General features: G+C 43.3%; 1 protein-coding gene across 3 annotated transcripts in view; it reads left to right on the top strand.

The window, feature by feature from the left end:
* LOC137535998 (transmembrane protein 150A-like) overlaps window positions 1-20,210 on the top strand; it is a 185,753-nt gene that overhangs the window by 157,022 nt on the left and 8,521 nt on the right. For all 3 annotated transcript variants that reach the window (XM_068257922.1, XM_068257923.1, XM_068257924.1), the window contains exon 6: window positions 12,958-13,135. In XM_068257922.1, the coding sequence (XP_068114023.1) occupies window positions 12,958-13,135 (178 nt within the window). The remainder of the gene's footprint in view (window positions 1-12,957; window positions 13,136-20,210) is intronic.

The raw sequence follows: 20,210 nt of genomic DNA, 5'->3' as shown, positions 1-20,210 counted from the left end.
CCATAGGGAAACTATGTCCCGCTGCTTGCAGAAACTTCTTGTAAAAGGATGAGCCAGGGACACACCCTCTTGTGGAAGGAGCAGCAGAGCGGACTTGGCTTGATTACACAACTCTAATTAATGCCACATTCAGCACACACCGTATTGTTGGTCTTGCGCATTGTTTCACAGGGAGGGGCAATTATGAGATCTAGATTTGAATAGAATTACTGATGCTTGCTATATATGTCATTGTTAAATGGAAAGTATTTATATCCTGTAGAAGTGTGGGTTGTTTCCCCACAAACACTCACACACAAAAAGGCAGCCCTGTTTTAATACCTTTACGTTGAAATTCTTAAAGTGGGAGAGATGTGAAGGCTGCATTTTTCACAATGCCAATTGCCTGCCTATCCTGCTGATCCTGTGTCTGTAATGCTTTCAGCCACTGACACAGAACCAGTGTGAACACCAGCTGCTCGGATTTAAAGTCTTGCCATATTAGCTGTAAGCTTGTTCCTGAAGTGTGACTTGAACCTCATACATACATATGAGGCATATAGCCTGGCAGAGGTGGGGACCAGATCCCTCTGCCGACATTGCAGTTCAGAGGCAGTACAGGTGAGTCGCAAGCCTACAGGCTAGCAACATGTTCCATTCTCTGCGGGGACCAGCGGAGTGGTACAAAAATGACGTCACGTGGGAGCTGATTGCTAGCTGAGGAATAGGGGCCGTGCTAGATTCTCAGCTGAGGTTATCGGCCACCTCTGCCAAGTTTCATACAATGGGTGTACAAAGTTTTAGACACTGTTGCAGCCAAAAGGATTTTTTTAAATGTGTGCTGAGTTGCCTTTTTAAAGGGAATAAATATGTCAGCCTCCATATCACTCACTACAGTATGAAGCTCCATACACAGGCTAGATGAAACGCGCTGATAACTGCCTCTGCCGAGAATCCAGCATGTGTACAGCAGCCCCTGACCCTTCTTGACCAGTCTTCCCCCTCCCGGCCACCAAGTTCTTTCTTGACCGCATGGCCAGTGATCCAAACTGGCTGATTGTTTTGTGCAAAGCAACAAGGGAGAACATTTTTCTCACCAATTACCCCGCTGCTGCTGCATGACGTCACACCTGCTCCGCATCTGTCAGCATCGTCCTTGCAATATCACCTGAGGGATTGGGTGCATATCCTGCTAGACAACATGCATCTAGCTTGTGTATGGGTTTTAAGGGAAAACCCCATTTTTTTGATAAGGTCATTTTCTGCTCAGTGTTTAGATTACATTGTGCACAATACAGGTCTTTGTTAAGGTAGGCACACACGTCCAACTTTTTCCAACAACTTGTCAGTCCGGCTTGTTTTTTCAACAACAAGTTGGACGTGTGTATGTGCTGTCGAGTGACTGATAACAGTCTGTTTGCGCCGGTTTTCCACAGTCGTTCAAACGTCTGTGTGGTTGCACATGTGTACAAACAACTTTTAGTTGTTTGTCCAACGAATAGATGTTCAAACAACAAGTTGTTTGATCAGTCCATTGTTCTATCCAATCCATTGTCCATTATCAAGTTGGTTAAACAACATATAAATTAGCATATCAGCCACTTTGTTGGTCAGTGTGTACAGGACGTCTGAACGACTTGTTGTTTGCACTACAAGTCGTTCAAACAAGTCGGACGACAAGTTGTTTGAAATAGCTGGACGTGTGTACCTTTTAGATCAATCTCTGCACCCCTAAGATGCTGGTTTACACTGCAAAAAATATTTTCATTTTTTTGACTCAGATCTAAAAATGTTTACAGGCCAAATGTCTGCTGATATTGAAGTGTTGAAGATTGGGTTTCAGAGCTCACCTCCCCATCAGGTTATGATTGGTCCCTCTTGGACTAAAGGTTGATGGTGTTTCAGGACTGGACAGATTTGTTAAACATACTACACACATTAGATGCTACCTGTTACTCTGTGTTTATCAGGGATGGTTGTATTAATGACATATAAGTATGGTTAACTTTTTAAAAAACTGAAATTTTTAAAATCGGTTTTGGTCTGAAAGTCAGCATTTCTACTTTGCTCTAAAAGATTCCTTACAGCTTTAAAGCTACTATCCCAGAAAAAAATTGTAGCAGAACATCACTGAAATGGTTAAACAAAGCACTTGGTCCTGCTATTCAGCTTCAAACCTCCATCCAGACTGGAGATAACAATCTTTGTTTACATTCCACTGTTGATACATTGTGTGTGACAAGTAAAAATCACTCTGAGAAGCTGTCTCTGCATCAGGCACACACACAGTTCAGAACAGCTCATTAGAAGATTTTAATATATAATAAAAAGCAGTTGGAATAAAATGCAATGGCAGCTTTCAGGGCAAGATAAACTACACTTTGAAAACTTGTAATTTGTAGACAATATTAGACAATATTACTTGTGCACAAAAGCAAATGTGATAACTGTATGAGTAATAAAAAGTAGGAAACACATTTTTATTGAATGTTATGTCAGAGTTTCAGACCACTTTAACATAATTCACAAAGCACTTTCTAATCGGAAAAAAAATTAAGCCTGGGCCTTCACATGAACATTTTTTTTTTTAGTTTTTCTTTCTACAGGCAAGTGACTTGCCTGTAGAAAGAAAAACTAAAAAAAAAAATGTTCATGTGAAGGCCCAGGCTTAATTTTTTTTCCGATTAGAAAGTGCTTTGTGAATTATGTTAAAGTGGTCTGAAACTCTGACATAACATTCAATAAAAATGTTCAAGTTGGTTGAGCAAACTTGAATAGCATAAATGCTCAGACATGGCCATGCTATTGACATGAGTGGGATACTGAATATTTTTCACTCCAGATTTTCTTTTAAGATGTTTTATTGTCCCCATCACCATCATAGATTTGGGAAAAGGGGGTGTGGGGGGCAGAAAATAATTGGGACGTGCTTTGTTACTGTAGCTATGGCTGTTACTTGACTGAGATATTTTGAACTTGTATATTGCCTTTGTTCATGTAATTTTTTTTTCAAAAATATTATAGTTGTACCATACCACAAATATGTTGGAGCTGTAAGAACCAATAACCTACTCCAGAACAGTGTTCCCCAACCTCAAGTCCCACCAACAGTGCATGTTTTATGGAATTCCGCAGCGGTACAGTGTTCTCCCCAGAATTTTTACTCTAGCCGGGTGGGGTGTGATGAGAGCATGCAGGGTGAGCTAGTCTCTGTATAACTTTGCTTACAGCATAGGAGGAGGTGAAACAATGACAGCCGGGTGCTGACTAAAACTAGCCAGGTGGAGCACCCAGCTAAAAGAGCCTGGGGAGAACACTGCGTTAGTGAATAGTCACTGATGAGGCATTGATTACCCCACCAGTAAATATGCGCTCCTGCAAAACATACGTTGTTGGTGGGCTTTTAGCACAAGCTTAGGAAACCCTGCTCTAGAATGCAACTTTCTATTCTGTGTAATCAGCCCATAAAGACCATCCTCTGCTAATAATTTGGGCTGTCCAGTTGCTGTATCTTTTGAGGAGTGAATACAGAACCACACAGTAGTCCCCCGGTGTAGATTTTTCTTCTTTTCATTTGTAGCCTAAGTATTTTAATGCATGTGCTAATATGGGAGGATTTGTGAAATGGACCCAGCACAGACAAGTAAACAGAGAGATTGGAGAGAACCAGCTGTCTCCAGTTTCGGTGGTGAGCTGGTACTGTTGAGTAAGCACTTTTTTTAACCACTGCAGATGGAAAATTAAGATGTGGAAAGTCATTCTTTGGAAAAGGAGAGAAGATTTTTATGTAAAATAAATAAATGAGTACACCAGATTGTTCCTTTTATTTTTAGGGCTGCACCTGTAAGCATGTGCAGCTTGTTAGTTCCATGGAAAAAAGCACAGTACATCCTGTTATGGCTTCCATTTAAACATTATTGCCTTTCATAATGAAAATAAGAAAGAGTGTTGGGGAAGAGGTGAAAGGTTTTTTTTTTTTCTTTCTGTGAATCCAATTATTGGTTCTTTTGGGGACCAAACCTCTACAAAAGCTAGAGTAAAAAACAGTGTCAGCTCTGCTCCCTGGAATGCAATTAATCTTCAGCTACCATCACCACCTGCACCAGCTGTAGGGCTGTTAAACTGGATACTCAATGCCATAGTTGCCTATAAAGCAGACCTGAACTCAGAACTTCCTCTCTGCTCTGATACAATGCCTACAATAAATCCGCAGTGTTTATACTTTCTGCTTTCATGGAAGCGGGCATATTGATAACATCCTGTGTTTTCAAATCCGCGTCTCTGCCGTGGCAGTCAGCTGACACAGGGCAGAGATCAAATTACAACTTTTGATTAGACACAGATGAGGGGGCATTAGACGGGCTAAACTTAGAGTGCATTTTTCTATGTTTTCCTTCTGTCCTGTGCGAGAGTTCATGTCCACTTTAATTCTACCCCATACCTCCTTAATCACACCTAAGATGAACTTGAAATCTCTGGAATCCTGCCATAATTTATGCTAGCAATAGATAAAACTAATTACCTGTGAGGTTTGACTGTGGTCTGCATTCTTGATGATATTTTCTATCCCTTCATCTACATTAAATAGAAACAGGAAATGAGAGCAACAAATACCCAACCTCTGATTTTTTTTTTTTTATGGTGACCCTCCTGCTTTAAAGACTCTATTGTAAGCTAAGAACAAATTTCAACAGCAACTGGTCTGAGTGTATTAAGTGATAAAGCTGCTAATCCTGCATTCAAAACGTTTTCTGCTGTTATGGTTTTAAGTTATCACATACCATAGGAGCACTGGCCCTTTAATAGCCATTGCCAAACAGTTGCATGCTGGGGGTTCTTTTTATCTTTGATATATTCCTCCTCTTCCATTTATTTCCCTGCCTAGCTGCATATCTGAAACACGATCCTCTGCTCACTTGTGTTTACAAGCAAGGCTGATGTGACTCAGCGATTGGAGGATAAAAGAAAAAAAGTTAAGGGAAGAAATGACCTCAGTATTTAGCCTCAACTGTGGGCAAAATACATGGTTCCCACCAGGAACAGAATTCTTTTAATTTACTATATAAAATTCACTGAAATCAAAACGTGGACAGTACAACACATGTTATGTAAGTAGATCAAGTATTTATCTACTTATATATGTGTTTTCTATTCCCTGGCATAGTATGGCAAATGTTTTTTTTTTTTTTTTATCCCCCTGATCTTTGTGCCTTTGCTGAACTGTGCCAACAGGATTGTGGGAAGTTGTGGGTTTTTGTTTTGTTTTTTGCTATAGTTACAAGCTTTTTTGCTATAGTTACAAAAATGCAAATTACAAACTTCCCATTTCAGACAGGGACATTATGAACAGAAGGTGATTGAATCCCCCCTCCCTTGTAAAGCAGTTACATAGAGATGTAACCCTTTATCTAGGTGATGTTTGCTGTAGGAGGGACAGTGATCTGTAAAATAACCAGTAAATTAATGCTAGGCACACGTTACGTTTTTTCATTCGATAGATGCGTTCCCGATTGCCAATTTCCGTCATGTCCAATATTACTGTTGATTGTTTTACCACTCAATTTCTCATAGATGTGAATGTAAATTGATAAGAAAAGATGAGAATTGAGCGGAAAAAAGTAACTTGTGTACCCAGCATAACTATGAGGCTGGATTCGCAGTGGTCAGTTGCATAACGCACGTATTAAAATGTGTGTTAACTGCAACTGAGACTGGGTATAGACCTAATGCAAAGCCTGCTTGCACCAAGTTAGAATAACACAATCCATTACTGTGAACAGACCCATAGATTTATATGGGCAGTAAGTCGACATGCAGAATTTTTCTGCAACGCAACTGAGCACTGTGAACCTATCCTGAGCTGGGTTAAAAAAAGAAATGGGTAGAAGTTAAGTCACTTTTGGCTTCATAGAGAAACAGTAGCAATGGAAACCAGCAGAAATATTTTTTCTCTTAACCTGCTGAGCGGTCTGGACGAGCTCAGCTCGTCCAACACCGCCAGAGGCTGCCGCTCAGGCCCTGCTGGGCCGATTTTAACCAAATAAAAAGCAGCACACGCAGCCGGCACTTTGCCAGCCGCGTGTGCTGCCTGATCGCCGCTGCAGCGCGGCGATCCGCCGCGTGCAGCGGCGAAAGAGGGTCCCCCCAGCCGCCCGAGCCCAGCGTAGCCGGAACAAACAGTTCCGGCCAGCGCTAAGGGCTGGATCGGAGGCGGCTGACGTCAGGACGTCGGCTGACGTCCATGACGTCACTCCGCTCGTCGCCATGGCGACGAGGGAAGCGAAACACGGAGGGCCGCTCATTGCGGCCTTCCGTGTTATCTCTTGCCGCCGGAGGCGATCGGAAGATCGCCTCCGGAGCGCCCTCTAGTGGGCTTTCATGCAGCCAACTTTCAGTTGGCTGCATGAAATAGTTTTTTTTTTATTTAAAAAAAACCCTCCCGCAGCCACCCTGGCGATTTAATCAGAACGCCAGGGTGGTTAAAGGGAACCTAAAGCTAGGCTTTTATATTGATTTTCTTTTAAGCAATACCAGTTGCCTGGCAGTCCTGCTGATCTCTTTGGCTGCATTAGTGTCGGAATCACACACCTGAAACAAGCATGCAGCTAATCCAGTCAGACTTCAGTCAGAGCACCTGCTCTGCATGCTTGAGGGGCTGTGGCTAAAAGTATTAAAGGTACAATACAATAACATTTCTATAGCGCTTTTCTCCCATAGGACTCAAAGCGCTTAGGCTCTCTCAGATTCAGTAATTGGTAGTAGGATGAAGTATTCACATAACAAAAGTTATATTTCTGCAACTGCCAAACTGAACAGGTGGGTTTTCAGTCTGGATTTAAACACGTCCAGGGATGGAGCTGTCCTGATCTGTTGAGGTAAGGAGTTCCAAAAAGCACTGCCTTTGACATGGGGTTTGAATCCTGGTTAGGGTCAGTAGCTATTCAGTAAAGGGATCTTGGGCAAGACTATAAAAAGCTTACTTAAAAGAGGTTGATACACTAAATTTATTCTCAAAAGCCTTTACTTTCGTCTTAGTTTGTTACACATTTTCAGTAGCCAGCAAGCAGAAAATAGTTGACAAATACTAAGAAAAAGAGGTCTCCAACTTAATAAAAAAAAAAACAGATTTTGAGCTTTTTATTTCTTGATGCTTTGAAGATGCCACTCCCCCATCCTCCGCGTGATGTCGGGCATGCAACGCTCCGTTGTCCCTGTGCCTCTCTTTCCCCCCCTCCTTCCTGCACAGCAACAGTATTATTAATCTCCTACACAGCTGACATGCGTTTGTATAGGCCGGCCTTGTATAGGCCGGCCCCAGTACTCTGCTTCACCCCAGTACTCTGCTTCACGGAGACTTGGCTGCATGAGAACATCCCGGAGAACGCCCTACTCCTTCCAGGCTTCGGCCTCATACGAGGGGACCGTGACCCCGCCCTCTCTGGGAAAAAGAGGCGGTGGCATCTGCTTCTATGTCAGCTCCTCATGGTGCCCCACCCCACCGGTACTCGACAGGAGGTGCTCCCCGGACCTAGAACTTCTAATCGTGAACTGCAGGCCGGCATACTCACCACGGGAGTTCTCCTCCTATGTCCTTGTCGGAGTGTACATACCCCCCGACGCTGACGTCAAAACCGCCCTAAGCACCCTTAGCGACATCATATCGCAGTGGGAAACATCTCTCCCAGACTCACTGTTCATCGTTATGGGCGACTTTAACAGAGCGAATCTCCGACAAGAGCTGCCACGCTACCATCAGCATGTCGCCTGCCCCACCAGAGGCCCGAACACACTCGATCATTGCTACACGCTACTGAAGGACGCTTACAAGGCTACCTCCGGGGCAGCGCTTGGCTCCTCTGACCACTGCGTTGTTCATCTCATCCCCACTTACAGGAGGCTCCTGGAATCTACAAAACCGGTTGTGAAGTCCTCCAAGGTATGGTCAAGCGAGGCTAAGCTCAACCTTCAAGCCTGTTTTGACTGTACGGACTGGGAAGCCCTGGCAGCCCCTGACCTGGACGAGTGGGCGGATAACGTCACCTCATATATCAGCTTCTGTGAGGCCTCCTGCGTCCCAACCAAATCCTTCAAGGTCTACCCAAACAACAAACCGTGGTTCTCCAACAAGCTACGGCTATTGCGCAAGCGCAAGGAGGCGGCGCACAAGGATGGCAACCAGGAGGACTTCAGGAAGGCAAGGAACGCTCTGAAACGAGAGCTGAGAGACGCAAAAAAGGAGTTCGCTGAAAAGCTGAAGCAGAACCTGCGCTCGAACGACTCACGAGCCGTGTGGCTAGGGCTCAAGGCCGCCACCAACTACAAGCCCCCACCGCAACACGCTTCACCCAGCTCTGAGCTAGCTGAAGAACTAAGCAGATTTTACTGCAGGTTCGAGAGACAGGCTGAGCCCAGTGGACACCCAACACCTCTGACCCTCCCCCCAGTCCACGCAAATAGTGACACAAGTAGCGAAGACCCACTCCCTCTGGAAGTGGGCGAGGCAGATGTCCGGCGCCTCCTGTCCAAGCTAAAGGCCAGGAAAGCCTCGGGTCCCGACGGTGTGTCTCCAGCCTGCCTCAAGACCTGTTCATGGCAACTTGCTCCCATCCTTTCCGCAATCTTCAGTAAGTCACTGGCAGAGGGCAGAGTCCCTGCGTGCTACAAGAGGTCCACCATCGTACCCGTGCCAAAGAAACAAGGCATCACGGACCTCAACAACTTCAGGCCTGTGGCCCTGACGTCTGTCATCATGAAGTCACTAGAGAGAGTGGTCTTATCCATCCTCAAGCTATCCACCCTGCCCCTTCTGGACCCTCTCCAGTTTGCCTACAGGGCAAATAGGTCTACTGATGACGCCTTAAACATCTGCCTGGAATACATCCTTAACCACCTCGACAGACCAGATGCGTATGCCAGAGTACTGCTACTAGACTTCAGCTCGGCTTTTAACACCATATGCCCACACATCCTTCAGAATGTCCTGGCCACACTTGGGGTCCACTCCACCCTACGCTCATGGATCACGGATTTTCTTACTGGGAGATCCCAAGTTGTCAGACTGGGGGACATCTACTCCAGGGAAATGACAACCAACACAGGGGCACCCCAGGGCTGCGTCCTGTCTCCACTGCTGTTCTCCCTCTACACAAACAACTGTAGATCCACGGCGGACTCTGTCAAAGTCATAAAATTTGCTGACGACACTACCATTGTTGGTCTCGTCACCAAAGACAATATCCAGGAGTATCAGCAGCAGGTGGAGAGAATATGCCACTGGTGCATAGAGAACAGTCTGGTGCTCAACAAAGCCAAAACTGTCGAGCTAATAATTGACTTTAGGAAATCCGCTCCCACTCCACCTCCCATCTACATCGACGGCGCCGAGGTGGCCAGAGTGGCCTGTGCTCGCCTTCTGGGCACCACCATCTCCAGAGATCTCAGTTGGAAGGCCAACATTACGGCAACCCAGCGGAAGGCCCAGCAGAGGCTGTTCTTCCTCCGCCAACTGCGGAAGTTCGGCATGGCGCAGGAGATTCTAACTTGCTTCTACTCCTCCACCATTGAATCGATCCTCTGCTCCTCCATCTTGGTCTGGTATGCGGGAGCCACTGCCAGTGACAGACACAAACTACAGAGGATCATCAAGTCGGCGGAGAGGATCATTGGGAGACCTCTGCCTCCACTTGACCTCCTGTATAACACAAGACTGGGTGCCAGGGCGCTGAAGATCGCAAGTGACCCCTCGCACCCAGGCCACGGGTTCTTCTCCCCACTACCATTGGGCAGGAGACTTCGGGCCATCCCCACTAAGACCACCAGACACAAGAACTCCTCCTTCCCTGCAGCCGTCATCCTCCTGAACTCCCGTAACATTCTCCCACCCTCTATCTGTGCCTTACCACCTGCACAGTAGTGGTCTGTAATAAATACGCTTTTCGAAGCAACCTGCCATCACCCCTAACTGATTGGACTTTGTCCCTGCACCCTGGTTAGAATCCAGCAGTGTCCTGGAATAATGCTTACGTCTGCTGAATGTATATTTGTGTACATACATTTCCTCTTTCTTGAGTGCAATATTCCTGAGTACGATGTTTTTTACTGTCTGTCCTTTTGTATTGCACTGTATTTGTGATGCTCTCCTTTGCCTATGTACCTTTCAGAGCTATGTATTGTGCCAAACCCAATTCCGGGCATGACTCAGTCATGCTTGGCGAAATAAAACTATTCTGATTCTGATTCTTCTGATTCTAGTGATGTCGCCCAAGGGGATTGGATCCCGATCCCTGACCTGTGACAATGTGACATACATCATAAGTATGTACACACCTTAAAAAGAACACTCTTAACTGCAGTGCAATGTATGGATCCTTTGGGTTGTAAGTGTGGCTGTGAAAAAGTCCTGTTTACAAGTGCTTAGTTACCCAGGTATCGCAAAATGTTCAATCTGAATGTTGATGAGCTGCAACTTGTCCAATTTATACATGCCAAGTGAGCCTCTGAACCGCAATGCTGTGTGAGTGTTATCTGACAGCTGGTGTATCTGTTTCACTGGTGCCAAGGGCGGATGTATTTCTCTAATGCAGGATGTGCAGAGTGTGTGTGTGAGAGATATTAGGCAACTTGCAGACACTGAATTGCTGCGATGTCTGATATACAGATGTGTTGTATGCTATATATCCACGTAGCGAAGAATAACCAGTTATAGTCCTCCTACAAAGTGATCAGCACAGGAATGTTGCCTAGTACAAGATGGTATGTTGTACTTCTTACCGGGAAAGAAATGGCATTTTAACTTCCATAATTAATAATAAGCTCGCTTCTACCCATTTAGCATATTTTGCGTTACTTTAGTTGTAAGTTAACAGCCGTTGTGTTAAATATCAATGCAAAATCCTAAACTATTGGGTGAAGGAGAAGCCAATCTGTAAAAATGTTAATAAAAGTCTAAATACATGTACCAGTATCTGCAGTGGTTTAATCTTCTGCTTGCTTTAAAGGGAAGGTTCAGGGAGGGGATTAAAAAAATAAAAATAAATTTCCACTTACCTGGGGCTTCCTCCAGCCCGTGGCAGGCAGGAGGTGCCCTCGCCGCCGCTCCGCAGGCTCCCGGGTTCCATAGTTTTTGTAATCGTTGTTGCATATTTGAGATTTAGGAATTCACAGAATTTCATGTTTTCATAGTTTGCCCCTCCCACGTTAAATTTATTAGACTGCACCTGTGGACAATCTATTTGCTACTTATAAGGAGAGAGATATGAAGGCTGACATGTATTTCATTTTAAACAATACCAGATGCCTGCTTATCCTGCTTTTCCTGTGTCTCTAAAGGGGCCCATACACTGGTCGGTTTCAGCAATAGATTGACGGCCGATTTGACCGCTCTGATTGAATCAGCTAGAAATCGATGCAGCAGGAAGCTTGATCGATCGGCCAAAGGATCCATTTCCGGCTGATTTTGATCGATTTGCTCGATCGGTCCGGTCAGAAAATCTAGGTTGATCGGCTGCTGGCAGCAGATCGATGGCCCATAGTGTTGCATTGGATCGAATGGTGCAATAATGCATTTCGATTGATTTTCAATCATTTCATTCTGAAATCTATTGTAAATCTGTTCCTAGTGTGTGGCACACATCACATAGATTCCTGTTAGATTCGACCTGACAGGCATCTGACAGGAATCTATCTGATGGTCGAATCTGCTGTAGATCTATAAGTGTATGGCCACATTAACGCCTTATCTGCATATGCTTGTTCAGGGTCTGACAAATCTTGCAAGATTAGATGCATGCTTGTTCCAGGTGTGCAATTCAAACACAAATCAGCAGGGTCACCCTCCATATACCTCTCACTTCAGGTTCCCTTTAAGTGAATTCAGAACTCCAGCGACTGTGCGGCACGTTATAATCCAAATAATGCAGCATTGGGGACATAGAGAAACAATGGCCATGGCCTTCTCTGGTGCATACACCTGCTTCCTAATGCATCCACCACAGTTAGTGCCTACCCTTTAAAGAGGAGAGTGTTTTTGGAGGTGCATGAGTTTACCCAGCAGATGGGGTGATATGCATCACAAATTTGCTTCTGTGGGCTTCCCTAGGACTGATGGATGCCTGTCAGCACACTGGGTAGTGATCTGTGCTACCCACAGTGTGCCAACGTGCATCCATCAGTCCCAGGGAAGCCCACATGGAGCCGGTGGAGCAGAGCAGCACAGCGGCATTCCCCTCTCCCTCCCTGCGCAGATCCTCCCTCCTGATCACTTGTTCACTTTCATATCAATCTGTTGGGAACTATTTTAAACTGTGTATTGCATGTACATGGTTTACCTGCTTACATGTAAATAACATCTATTAGGTTTTGCCATTAATCCTTGCAATTTATAAAGTTTCACTTTAAGATGCATATAGCATGTTAAATATGCTGGCTTGTTATGCCTGTCAATGCTTTAAGTTTTTAAAGTCTAGGTTCTCTTAAGGAAAGATGACACCAGAAGCTGTTGGTAACTACATTAGGAAGTGGTGTCTGCTTCTTTTGTTCCCAGGCAGTTGTTTGGACATCTCACAGGCTTTCACAGTTCTTGTATGTAGGAGAGGCATTACTTTTTTGTGTGTGTTTAGCTAGTTTAGGTATGCTTCCAAAAAGCTTTGAATGTATATTTAAAAATACCTGAACTCCCTCCTCTAATATGGAATACCTTTCACTGAGCACTACATTCATGAAAGAACTCTGTTGTAGGTGAAGACCTGAATCTCACTCCTGTGGTTTACGTAGAGGATCTGTAGATTTTTGTAATGTTGGTTGGAAGCTGACAACCTCAGCTCTGGTACATTCCATAAGGTGGCTTTGACTAGAAAACAGTTTTTTTAAATGTGGTTTTCCGGCGTCCATACAGAGCCAGCACAGAGTTTCACATGTTACTTGGCTGAAATGAATTGTTAATGTGCACGTTGTTCTAAAGTGGTGCTTTCTGTCTTGTAGGTGGATCATGCCAAGGTTCTGCACTACATTGGAGCAGGGGTCGCCTTTCCCACCAGTATGCTATTCATTCTCTTCCAGTGTATTTTGACGTATCGCATGGCACACACTCACTGGAACTGCTGGACTGGACATCTACGCAGCCTCCTTACGTTGTTCGGGGTAGTCATTCTAGTGCTCAGTATCCTTTTACAATATGTTAGTAACATTTTCTGTGTATTTCCTTATAATCAAAAAGTTAAGCCACTATGTTTTTATGCCGTATTTTTTTTGCAACTATTCAGATAGTTTTAAAATGAATTCCTGTGAAAGCTGTTGCTTTTTCTCCATATCACTAGCATAAGGGAGCTGAGACTATGGCCATTTATCTTTGTCCTCTCCCCAGACAGTTTGTTCTTCAACAGGAGTCTCTTCAGAAGTGACTTGGACAATGATTAAATGAAGCCTTAATGTAGCAGAGCGTGCTGCACGTAGATGGTTTATATAGTCTCCTGGAAAGTAGTTGGTGAATTACTAGTTTTACAGTTATTCATTTATAATAAGCAGCAAGCCATGTCAGAAATGTTTTGCCGTTCTTACGTTAAAGCCAAATTCTAGCTAATACTTCTAATATTGGATAGAGTGGGGAAGGATTAGAAAGTCTGTTTTTTGTATACTGTTGGCTTTTTGAGATTCCCTTTACTTCTTTTACCAGCGACACAATAGGAAATGAGTGAATATCTCCGATAGCAGTACATACAGCAGTACGAGCACATTCTTGGTGTAGGGGAGAAGTTACAGCCCTGATGGCAATGTTTCTTCTGCTTTGTGTTACCATTGGGCAGCTTTATGCCCTGTTTTTTGTGATCATCCATGAAACCAGAAATGAGGAGAGCTTTGACCAGCAAGGATATAAACAAAGATACCGAGCTGATGGTACTGTCCCCCCCCCCCTCCCCTTCCTTTTTAATCTGAGAACAATCATGGTTGTAAGTGGCAGTGTTGAATAGCCAGGTACAGATTCTGATGGTAAACTGCTACATAATCCTAGCAATATGCTGAGGATATGTAACCAAGATGATTGCTTTTACTCCAGAGGGAAGCAGCCAGGAGATTGGAGGATGCTTGTACAAACATTAAATAATTATCCAAATCTAATAACTGTAAGTGGTGAGATTAGATGAATATAATGTATGTTGTAGCTTACGTTATGGGAGTGGTTGGATTTGTCTTCCTGAAGACTTCTGAAGTCTACGGACCTTCTGTGACTTCGGATGAGAATAGCTGGAACAAAAGTAGGGCCTAAGCAACGCATTGTGGAAAGTAGTGCCTACTTCAGGTAGAGATTTATGTAGTTATTGGCAATGGTTTTGTGAAAGTGTGCAAACATGGGATTGTTTATGGGGTGACGCTACCACCATATATGATAGTGTGAAAAAAAAACCTGCAAGGTGTGGAGTCTCCACAACCACTAATGAACTTACCTGCCATATCTAGGTGCCAAGTGTCATTGCGCCTTTTGAGGTGAAAATAACATTGGCAGTAAGTGGTGTATGTAGCGTGGCATGTTCATATACAAGCAAGTAGGGCCAATGAGTGGGCACCACCAAATGTTTTTTGATTTATTTTTTCCGGGTGGTCCCTTTTAAGGTTACCTAGCATAAGCACTGCTGTGCCATCATTTTTCTCTCCTCAGTTTAGAGATGGTTAATAATCTTGCATGCAAATTTAATGCAAATTGCAATTTAGGGAACCCAAGGTATGAGGGATATGGAGGTATGTTTATTTCATTTTAAATAATGCCTGGCTGTCCTGCTGATCCTCTGCCTGTAATACTTAAAGCCATAGACCCCGAACAAGCATGCAGATCAGATGTCTGACAAATCTGCCAAGTTTAGCTGCATGCTTGTTTCAGGTGTGTGATTTAGACCCTACCAACCAGAGAGATCAGCAGAACTGCCAGGCAACTGGTATTGGTTAAAAGGAAATAAAATATGGCGCTTCCATAGGTCTCACACTTCAGGGTTCCTTTTGAAGTTGGAACGGAACTGGAAATGGTGCCTAATGCAGTTTTAGAAATGACTATGATAAACCATGAACCATTAGACAAAATAATGGATGCTAATACAAGGTAACCAAACAATGCAGTGTTTTTAATTTAAATACAGGTAGTCCCCAACTTACGAACGCCCGACTTACGAACGACCCGCCGATACGAACGGCATGGATTCTGTGTTTCAATTTTTCAAATTGGATTTGTAGTTTTTGAGAAAATCGATTAAAAAAATTAAAGAAATAGGCTTTTAAACTTGTATAAACAGGTACAAAGAGCAGAGGTGACACAGGGGGGCACAGAGGAGGTACAGGGGACAGAGATGGCACACTGTTCCGACTTAAAGAGACACTGAAGCGAAAAAAAATTATGATATTATGATTTGTATGTGTAGTACAGCTAAGAAATAAAACATTAAGATCAGATACATCAGTCTAATTGTTTCCAGTACAGGAAGACTTGAGAAACTCCAGTTGTTATCTCTATGCAAACAAGTCATTAAGCTCTCCGACTAAGTTAGTTGTGGAGAGGGCTGTTATCTGACTTTTATTATCTCAACTGTAAGTGAACTGTTCACTTTTTCTCTGCTAGAGGAGAGGTCATTACTTCACAGACTGCTCTGAAAGACTCATTTTGAATGCTGAGTGTTGTGTAATCTGCACATATTATAGAATGATGCAATGTTAGAAAAAACACTATATACCTGAAAATAAAAGTATGAGAATATTTTCTTTGCTGCTAATCTTCTAGAAATTATTCATAGTACACAACCAATTCATTATATCATATATTTTTTTTCGCTTCAGTGTCTCTTTAAAGTGAACCTAAAGTCACTTAAAAAAAACGAGATTAACTCACCTGGGGCTTCCCTCAGCCCCCTGCAGACGATCGGTGCCCTCGCAGCTCCGCTCCGATGTCCCAGGACCCGCCGGCGAGCACTTCCGGTTTGGCCGTCACCGGCCGACAGGGATGGGAACGCGAGTGATTGTTCGCGTTCCCAGCCTGTATATCGCCCCCTATGCTGCTATTGCGACCTCCTGGCCTATTTACATTGTAACTGAGTTTTGTTGATCAAAAAAAAAATTGTATTTATAACCAACTCTTACGAAATAGAAGTAAACTGGTGACTGGCTGAACATGATTGGTCATTGTATAAGTCTGGTAAATGTCTAACACACTGCTGATGAAATGTGCACATCACCTTTGTTTATAGTACAAAGTACAGATAGGTCAGCTTCTGCCGGCATTCCCAAAGCATAATGAATGTCTTCTGCCTCCTAGCAAATCTGCCTATTAAATTTATGTACACCAACAACAGAAAACACTTTAGATTGCCTAGAGACACTGATTTCTTCTGTCTGGAGCTCTGTTTGCTGTTGTGACTGCTTTACTTATAGAATATTATTTTGCCCTTCATGATCAGTTCTAGGTCATTAAATCTTCTGCTGGGCAGCCACGTGTGGAAGTCAGCCGTAACATTAAAATTACTGCTCATACCAGTGAGCAGTAAAAACAGATTTTTGTCCACAGGAAGGCTTTTGCTGCTTCACCCTCCTCTTCCTCTACTGTCTAGGTGTCTTCTTGCCTGGTTGCCCCTGTGAAAGTAGTGTAGATCCAGTCATGTCCCACTCTTTCTGGTAATACACTTTGGGGAAGGAAAAGATGGTTTGATAGACAGGGTCACTACCAACTTACTTTTCCCATACTTCCAGAACTCTAGAAGACATGGCAGACAGTTCACACTTTGCAGAAAAGTAAAGAAAACAGAAACCGATAAATATATATAGACGTTATAAATTGGCCAAAGCTGGGAAATTGCCTTTAGGCCACACAGAAAGGTGACAATGGATAAAATGTTATTTGCAGAAGAAAGTCAAAACCACGCCCCATTCTTCCATCACATTCAGATGCGTTACAGATACTGCTGTCCTTTTTGGCTGACAAATGCATTCCCCATCCAGAGCATGTGTGGTAGCTGACATAACCACATAGAAGGCACCTGTAAGCTGATCACAAAAAAGAAGGGAGGGGGTAGTGAGAGAATAAGTGAACTTCTCTCTGCTAGGTACACGATACAATTTTCTTGAAGATTTACCGGTCAGATCGATTTTTTTTTCAACATATCTGATCTGAATTTCGATCGATTTCTTATTGAAATTCAGATTGCACATGTTGGAAAAAATGGATCTGGCAGGTAAATCTGCCAGAAAATTGTATCGTGTGTACCTAGCATAATTGTCTTATTAGATTCTGCTAATCTGTTAAGCAGTACATTGTAAAATGCAACTATTCAGCTCATTACCTATCCCCTAATGAGCTAACGTTCTGATAGTCATGCTTACAAATTGCTCCAATAGTAGTTAACCTACCAGTACGTTTCTGGGATGTGAGAGGAAATTCTAGCATTTGAGGAAAACCCAAAATGCTAACCCAAGAGCGGCCCACTCTCTTTATAGATAGTATGTATGGAAGCTAGAGCCTCTAGCCACCTTCAGGTCCCCCCTACCAGTTGTGAAAAGTTCATAAGCAGCCTCATTCTGGCAGTGTGTGGTCATGTGACCTGCAGTCTTTGGTTCCCCAACAGACTGTCTCCTTCTCTCATTCGCTGTAATTCTGCTGCTGGAGGACACCATTCAATCATTGTGTCCACTTGTTCTGCCTAAAGGTGCCTATACATCTAGTGTTGTATGGGCAGATCTACCAAGAGACAGATCTCTCTCTGATCCACTCTGATAGGAGAGAGATCTGATGCCTGCCCATACACCGCAGTGCAATTCCTGATCATTTTCAGCATGAAATCTATCAGGAATTGGCCTACTGACCATCTCACCTGTCCTGCTGCCATGACTCCTGGTCTCCTCCACTATCACACCCGAGAGCCACCATGTGGTCACAAACGTGCCTAGTGCCACAGGGGAATCGCGGAGCATGAGTGTCGCGGCAGCGGGATAAGTGAGATTTTACACATTAGGATGCCATTTTACACTTGGAGACAGCTGCCAGGAGGGGGGGGGGGGGGTGGAGTCAATTATGTTAGTTGGACTTCACGGTATTGAACGCCGTTACCATCGCGCATATGATCAAGCACTTTTTGACAGATATTTCCAGCATATCTGATCAACTCATTACACCGATTTCTACTCAAAATGGAATAAGATGGTCGATCAGGCCACAAAATCAGTAGATGTATAGGCCCCGTGAAGGACCACTATAGCAAAAAAAAAAAAAAAGTAAGCACTTAAAATCTGACAGAACCGACGGGTTTTGGACTAGTCCATCTCCGGGAATACCCCATGAGAAAATGGACTAGTCCAAAACCTGTCAGATTGTTACTGCTTACTTTGTTTGCTTTAGCGGTCCTTTAATGCAATAGCGTTTCAGCAACTGTTCCAGAGTTTATAAATCCATTCTGGTTTCTGTTAGTACTGGCTCATGGAATATTATCAAACTATGTGGAGTTTATTTTATCTGGTAAAAATAGACTACTTTTTCATGATAAGAAACAGACGGGATTGTGAAATGCAGGGGATGGCTGCATGTCTGGAAGAAATTTAGCAGGTTCAGGAGCACCTTGCTCTTGTGAATTCCTGGGGAATGGGCACAGGATTGGCATTGTGTGTAATTAGCTCTCTGATGTACAAGAACATCTCTTTGTATTCAGCACATCTTTTCAGATTCTCGAAAGGGACTGCAGCTGGGTGAACACCCATAGCAGTTTTTAAAGATGTGCTCCTGATTTCATGAACATTTTAAAGTCTGAAGCGAAAAATCAGGAGCTCTCTAGCAGAGTCCCGAAGTGACGGAAGAGAGCAGTCTCCGACCAAGACTAACTGGGGATCCAGCGCTGAATCCTGGGCACCGTGAGGAGAACTGGAAGGCTCTATAGGTCCCCGAGCCTTCCCTCTACTTAGGAGAGTATCTGTTTTTGTTTTTAAATCTAGCTTCAGACTTGCTTTAACCATTTCAGCCCGCGGGTATTTTTCACATTTAAAGCGCTCCTCCCTTTTATTCCCCAATAACTTTCACTACTTATGACAAAGAAATGATCTATACCATGTTTTGTCCGCCACCAATTAGGCTTTCTTTGTGTGGTACATTATAAGTACGTAGTAGTCGAGAAAGTCGCGGCCAAAAATGGGTGCAATTGTTGTGTACCAATATATATGGGCGCAATTGTTTATCAATATATGTGGGTACAGTTATTTATCATAATGTAGAAATCCGTTACGCTATTTAGCGTCCGGCTGCAATTTAAATTGAAACCACCAGGGTGATTTTAGGGTTAGGCACCACCAAGGGGGTCTTAGGGTTAGGCACCACCAGGGGAGGGTTCTGTGTGAGAGTAGGGAGAGGTTAGGTTATAGTTAGGTTCAACATTATCTGTAAATTTACCAATAATGTAATACTGCAATTAAATCGCTATTTTCCATTTTTTGTTATAGATTTAATGTTGCGCTTAAATTATTTACCAATATTGCTGGTAATATCGTTATTTAACATCGCGCCTAATTTAGCTCGCGATTTCTTCAAATTTATGCACATTATGTTAAGAATTATTTTATTCGAAATGCATTTTAACGTGAATTGTTGTTTTTTTTGCATTATAGTTTTAAAATACTACATGCTACCGTAATTAAAATCCACACAGTTTATTTGCCCTTTTGTCCCCGTTATTAACTCTGAAGACCTTTTTGAAATGGGTTAGGCATCAGGAAGCGGTTGTTAGAGTGGAGATTAGTGTTAGGTATCACAACGGTATTAATACCAGTGGAGGAGGTTTGGTATCAGAGTTCAGGGGGAATCCTATACGATTTGGGGGAGACATGGCAGGGATGTGCCAAAATACTACCAAAAGCACTTTGCAAGACCAAAGTAGAATATTGGTTATTGAATTTGGAGATCTTATTGGGAGCCAGCCCCCAAATGCATTGCTCTGAAGCCATCTGTATTATTGTATCAATTAAGTATAACAGCTGCGCTAAACTACTAAACAGGAGCGAAGGCAAATATATATTTTAAAAAAAATACCTGTATATTACTTTTTAAAAATTGTAAAGGCAGTACAAAATATACCTGGTCTCCCAGAATGCTCCATGAGGAGAATTCAGCATAGGTAATCAGCTGCCTTAGGCTAAGCATCACTGGAAAGGGGGCAGGGTTATGTACCAGTATACAGCAATATATAGATATAGGAAGATATCCATATATAGATAAAGGAAGTGTC

Source organism: Hyperolius riggenbachi, chromosome 10, assembly GCF_040937935.1.
Source record: "Hyperolius riggenbachi isolate aHypRig1 chromosome 10, aHypRig1.pri, whole genome shotgun sequence".
NCBI classification, from domain to species: domain Eukaryota; kingdom Metazoa; phylum Chordata; class Amphibia; order Anura; family Hyperoliidae; genus Hyperolius; species Hyperolius riggenbachi.
The sequence above is the reverse complement of the archived record's forward strand: the minus strand, read 5'-3'. Positions and strand labels throughout refer to the sequence as shown.